The following is a 6,000-nucleotide window of genomic DNA, read 5'->3' as shown; positions in this document are numbered from 1 at the left end:
AAAAATATTAATGTGGAAAACATAAATACCCAAGTCATTCCATTACTTCCTGGAGAGACACAACTCTTTCTAAGCTCTGACAAAGTTGACTCTGATCACGATAATGACCATCTTCATTGACCTTACAAGTTCTGACCTGGAATTACCTTTTACACTTAAACGGCGTGTACAAAGAAATTTTCCAATAAACCTTTACACTGTGCCACACACTTTATTGTTTGCTTTCTATTTGCATCATCTACACCGTCACACTATTCTATATCTCATTCATACATCACGCTCTTTGTCATTCCCAACACCAGGGGTTGGCGAGCGAAGCGAGCAGGGGGCGGAGCCCCCTAGTGTATATATATATATTGTATACAGATGATTGTGAAGAAAAAAATTAAAATGCAGTACATCATGAAGAAAAACTCAAACTTAACTGAATTTGTAACTATGATCAGAGATAATATAGAAATAAAAACTAGCATAAAAAGGCAAAGCCAAATTTGACTTCTTTCTCTTTCCACTATAAGCTATGCTTATTTACTTCACCATGTGCCACTGTCTTTAAAACCAATTTGTGAAGTGAATGTGCAGGCAGAATACTATTCTGTTTGGCCACAAAGCAGGTTTGGATGTGGTTCGCGTAAAGTTAGCACTACAAGTCACATAAAAGGAGTCTATTATCAGTCTTTAGACACACAACTGTGAAGTGTGCTGTTCACATCAGTCCAAATACACAGCTGAGAAACACAAGTAAGGCTGCTCAATGGCTGCTCCTGCTTACATTTATCACGTGATCTTCTATGTAAGGTACTCACCGCGTAATGTTATTATACTCCTGTCATACTTCTAGTCTATGGCAGTTTCAATATAATATGTAAAACTTATCTGAACCTAACATGTGCTGAGCTGTCACCCTTTGTAACGGACATGACTGCTGTGAGCTGCCTGATAATCAGATAAGATGGCGATATGATTATAGACTTCACTAACTGCACATCATTCAAGATTTCTAGCCTATATACTAATTTGTATTTTGTAAACTTGATGATGCTTTATCACGTCGTGCTCTAGCTCGTTGCATGCATATATGACTTAAGCTTATAGAAGAATTGCTAATTGATCAAACTAGGCTCCTCAGACTTGACACTCACCTTGCCATCTGAGGCTGTGTTGATTCTGTAGTGGTATACTCTGCCTTCATAGCGCAATGAGATGGACCTCTGTCCCGGGCTGCTCTCACTCTCTCGTACCAGAAAGCTGCCATTGATTCCACTGCTCAAGAGGTACTCTGCAGCATTGCGTGAAACTGGGCCGTGGTACCAGGAGTGCTTCTCCAGGCTGTTGACAGGTGTAATGTAGTTACTGGGCACCCAGCCTTGGCCATTTTTGGTTTGGGCCTCACACCACTCTCCATTGTGGTTGTAACCTAGGACACGGAGCTTTTCCCCTACAAAACAAAAAAAAGTTAACTGCATGAGACTCGTTAAAAAAACTGGCACTGCTCCTTACACAGAATGACAAACAAACAGTATGAAGCCACTGAGAACTTCCTTTTAAGCACGTGCAGCCTTGGGCTTCTTTTCTATGACAAACAGTACAAAGGCTATCTAAACAACTTTGTAATACTTGTTTCTTTTTTTTTTTTTACTGTTTTTCTATGATTGTTGTTTTTTCTTATTGAAATAAAATTAAAAGTTGTTTACAACAAAAGTCATGAGGGGATGTAAATTTTAAACAATAGGTTGTAACTGAATTTCTTGTGGTGTTAAATTTGTACTGGATATTCACAGATAGTTAAAAAATGTACACAGAAGAAATTCTGTTGATGAAAGCACTGCTAATCACTAAGTTTCACAAATTGTGGATTCTGAGAAAAGAAGAGTGGAGCTTATAGACGCACCCCTTCGTTGACACCACTTGACCATCCTCTAGAAATTGTGACACACAGACAGACCCACACACATCATCATGATATTGATGTTTTCGGTATCAGGGGACCCTAAAACTTTGAGATCTATCAAAAACCGAAGATTTAAAATTTTGAAAAATCTAAAGCATTCGCTCCTCCCCCATAGATGATAGGTTATGGTGGGGGAGAGCGCAAGGCAAAAATGACAAGTGTTGCAAATTAGTCGTTATTCTATGAATAAGGTCAAACAATTAGACAATAAATTAATTGCAATTAAATGAAGAGTTTCTTTTTACAGTAACACCTTTTAAGAAAATACGAGGGGGGGCCCGAAAATTCCCAGAATCAGTAAAAATCTTGGGAATAGGCTGAAGTTATCAAACATGCCACTAGGTGTTCATAAGTCAACAGTCTGGTTAACCAGACCGCCAAGAAGAATGGTGCGTAGTTGATCAAGGGTTTCTGGTGTTTATTTTACAATCATGCAGATGACTTGGGCAATATTTTCTATCTAAGCCACCATGGCATATTTAAGAGATAATAACAATCTTTATTTTATTTTTTTTTACTCTGACATACTTGTTCTTAAAGATTTTTTTTCCCCTGTGGACAGATTGTTCATCAGTGACTTTACATTGAAGTACCGAGGAGTCTACGGGATAACATCACGGGGAAAAAAAAAAACGCATCCGGAGGAGAGGCGCATCCAAACCTGTATTTTCCACCATGACAGCGTACCTGCACACTTTGTGTTATCAGTCAAAGAGCTTTAGACCACAAACAATGTGATTACACGTATTTGCCAGTTCTTGCTCCCTTCTTTTTGTTCCCGAAATTAAAGCTGTGACTGGAGGGAAGAAGAATTGCTAGCATGGAAGAAATCCAACAAGAAAAATGTAGGAGGTTCTAGACATGGGAACGAACATAGGGTACAGGGAATATTAAGAAGAATGGAAGAAGTGCAGGGACAAGTGCATTGCATATCAAGGAGAGTATTTGGACGATGATTAAAATGGAATTGCCTTTTATAATAGTTTTTTTTTCCCCCCCAAATTAACAATTTTGGGAATTTTTGGTTCCCCCATCATTTGTGTGTCCCCAGTAGTTTTGTCTGTTATAAGAAACTTCATTATCAGATTTAGAAGTGCCACAGGAGGACCAGAAGGGAAACTGGCATTGTTAATTCTGTGGCCAAAACTGATGTCTCCTTCCATGTCACTCTCAACTTCCACAGCTCCATTCGCATAATGTCCTCCTATCTGCCTCATCCACTTCCTGCACAATGACACCAGTGGCTGCATCTCACATTACTCACTTGGGGGTCGGAGGCAACACCACCTGCAGTCACTTTCACCAACCCCATGAGCCAATCCAGGATCCCTAAGGAGACGCACTGGACGCCACACACCTGGTGAATTTTAGCACAAGGAGATGAGCCTCTCTATCTTGTGCCCCCCTCTTTCACACTCTGTACTGGTGCTTAGAATGTCTGGATACTAACCTCAATGATTCTGCTGCATGATATTTCTTTTCTTCAGCTTCTATTGCATTAAATGTTCATGACATAACAGGCAAATTATATTTATTACTCTATAAAAATAACTGGAATACTTTGGCACTCAAGAATACTAACTTTACATCCTATAGAATGTATATCAAAGGCAAACAATGACTATTCCAGGTAGGAAGACTGCACAATGACGTCAAGCGCTTTAGGCCGACTTGGTTATAAAACTTTAATCTCAATAGATTTCTTAACTAATTACTTTATTAATTTCGATAAAAATAGGGGCGGCACAGTGGCGCAGTGGGTAGCGCTGCTGCCTCGCAGTTGGGAGATCTGGGGACCTGGGTTCGCTTCCCGGGTCCTCCCTGCGTGGAGTTTGCATGTTCTCCCCGTGTCTGCGTGGGTTTCCTCCGGGCGCTCCAGTTTCCTCCCACAGTCCAAAGACATGCAGGTTAGGTGGATTGGCGGTTCTAAATTGGCCCTAGTGTGTGCTTGGTGTGTGGGTGTGTCCTGCAGTGGGTTGGCACCCTGCCCAGGATTGGTTCCCTGCCTTGTGCCCTGTGTTGGCTGGGATTGGCTCCAGCAGACCCCCGTGACCCTGTGTTCGGATTCAGCGGGTTGGAAAATGGATGGATGGATTTCGATAAAAATGTGATTACCAAAAAAAGTGTTTCAAATCTGACATGGTTTCATCTGGTCCTGCTTACCTTTGGTTATGCTCAGAGTGTTGTCCCCACTGGCTACAAAGTCATACAGTGCAACAAAGAGGTTGGGGTCATTCTCGCTGGGGCCTGCTAGTAGATTCTCTTTGGAGTTCCACCGGGCTGCTTCAGTCAAACCAGGAGGCTCAAATTCAGGTCGCTGGAGAGCTTCTGTATTTAACAAAAAAAGGAAGGAAAAAATTATAAACATAAGCAAAAAATTCAGTTTTATTACACTGGTTTCCTTGGTTTTGTCAAAGAAGGCAGGCATGAGTACATGAAGTTATTAAAAGATAGTGCCACCAGAGGTGACCAGAATGTTCTTATCGCCAACAAAACAGTCAGCTATCCAAAAGCCAAGAACCAAATTGATGCAAAAACACCCCAGCTCAGGATGCATGGCTCTTACTAGTGTACATGATATCACAGTGAACAACTCGATTAGACAGGAAGACAACCTGGACCCATAGGAGCCACCATCCAATTTTCAAAGCTTCAACAGAGGAAAGAGATGTTCTTTCTCAAACTCCAAAGGTTGAATGGAAAGCGGAAGGAGGCACAACACAATACTGACTCGTCCTAAAACAGGAAAAGAGTCGTGTGCTCCCTTTTGCAAACTGTGAACAGTAATGACCCTAAAAACTGAAATCTGCAGCGGCACAGCTTTCACAAACATGTGACATCACTCCAAAGGTTTGTTAAAATGGAAAGAGGAAGCAGACTTCTAAAGGGTGGGGGGGAGGTTCTAAAGGGTGGGGGGGCCCTCCCCGAGTTGAGTTTCCTCAATCCTGCACTTACAAAAATAGAAATACATCCACAGTCAGCAGTAAGTGGGGAGTCAGGAACGGCCCCTGCAGAGACCAGCACAAAGGACTATGAAGCAACCCTGGCGCTCCTCTTATCAGCATGACACATGCTATGGAAATTCTTGACTCGTGCAACTTTAGTCAAAAAAAAAAGGGGAAAAAGATGTTTGAATTACCAAAAAAAAATAAATGGCAAAAATGCAGCAAACATCTGACAAAGCTGAGTGGACAATAATGAGATGGACAGCAGGTATTTGGAATCTTGAAGAGATGGACCGCAGAGAGATTTTTGGAAATATAAACTCCAATTTGACCAAAGCCGCCTAGGGGTTATAAAGGACACAAGTCATGGGATCAATGGGGGATTGGTGGGGGGCCACCATGAGGCACCGCAGTCAGACGTGATTAAACTGCACATTGCAGACTTTCATTTAAAGGGATTTGCAAACATTTTGGTCACATCATGTACAAATTACCATACTTTTTATACACAGACCCCCACTTCAGAAGACCATAAGGTCGGACAAATGGCAACGGCAGGTATAGTAAAGCAGTCATACAGTATTTTGTACATTGTCATATAGCCCTTGCATGCGGTGACCGCTTGAAGTCTGTGATATATAGACATCACTGTGTGCGGTGGATCATTTGTGAACATTTGCATATTTCAGTTTAACATATCTCATTTATATGTACACAGTCACAACTTTAAGCATGTGATTTTCTTGGAGAAAATCCATACATTTCATGACACATTTAATAGTTTTCACTTATTATCACTGTGTTATTTAACTATTTAATGTCACATTTCACAATACATTTATTTATTTGTGTATTTATTTATTCCTCTTTCTATTCCTCTAGCCAACCCATCACTGGACAGTGTGGCACAGTCACTAAGCCCTCCAGTTTAATGTGGCTACAGCCACTGAGTGACACAACACATGCTCTGTGAGAAGGGTCGGCTTGGGAGAATGTTTCAAAGAAAGTCCTTCCTAAGTGTTAAGAAGCTGAATCATCATTCAGCCGTGTGCTCTCCTTAACCGTCAAATATTTTCTTTTCAGGATGTAGATTGCTTCAAATGA

At 41.1% G+C, this 6,000-nt stretch overlaps 1 protein-coding gene across 2 annotated transcripts in view; it reads right to left on the bottom strand.

The window, feature by feature from the left end:
- The window catches only part of abl1 (c-abl oncogene 1, non-receptor tyrosine kinase), a 145,440-nt gene that overhangs the window by 34,856 nt on the left and 104,584 nt on the right, over positions 1 to 6,000 (bottom strand). For both annotated transcript variants that reach the window (XM_028808550.2, XM_051931952.1), the window contains exons 2-3: positions 4,115 to 4,279; positions 1,143 to 1,438 (exon numbers count right to left, since the gene is read on the bottom strand). In XM_028808550.2, the coding sequence (XP_028664383.1) occupies positions 1,143 to 1,438; positions 4,115 to 4,279 (461 nt within the window). The remainder of the gene's footprint in view (positions 1 to 1,142; positions 1,439 to 4,114; positions 4,280 to 6,000) is intronic.

The sequence above is a fragment of the Erpetoichthys calabaricus genome, chromosome 9, assembly GCF_900747795.2.
Source record: "Erpetoichthys calabaricus chromosome 9, fErpCal1.3, whole genome shotgun sequence".
In the NCBI taxonomy this organism is placed as follows: Eukaryota; Metazoa; Chordata; class Cladistia; order Polypteriformes; family Polypteridae; genus Erpetoichthys; species Erpetoichthys calabaricus.
The sequence above is the reverse complement of the archived record's forward strand: the minus strand, read 5'-3'. Positions and strand labels throughout refer to the sequence as shown.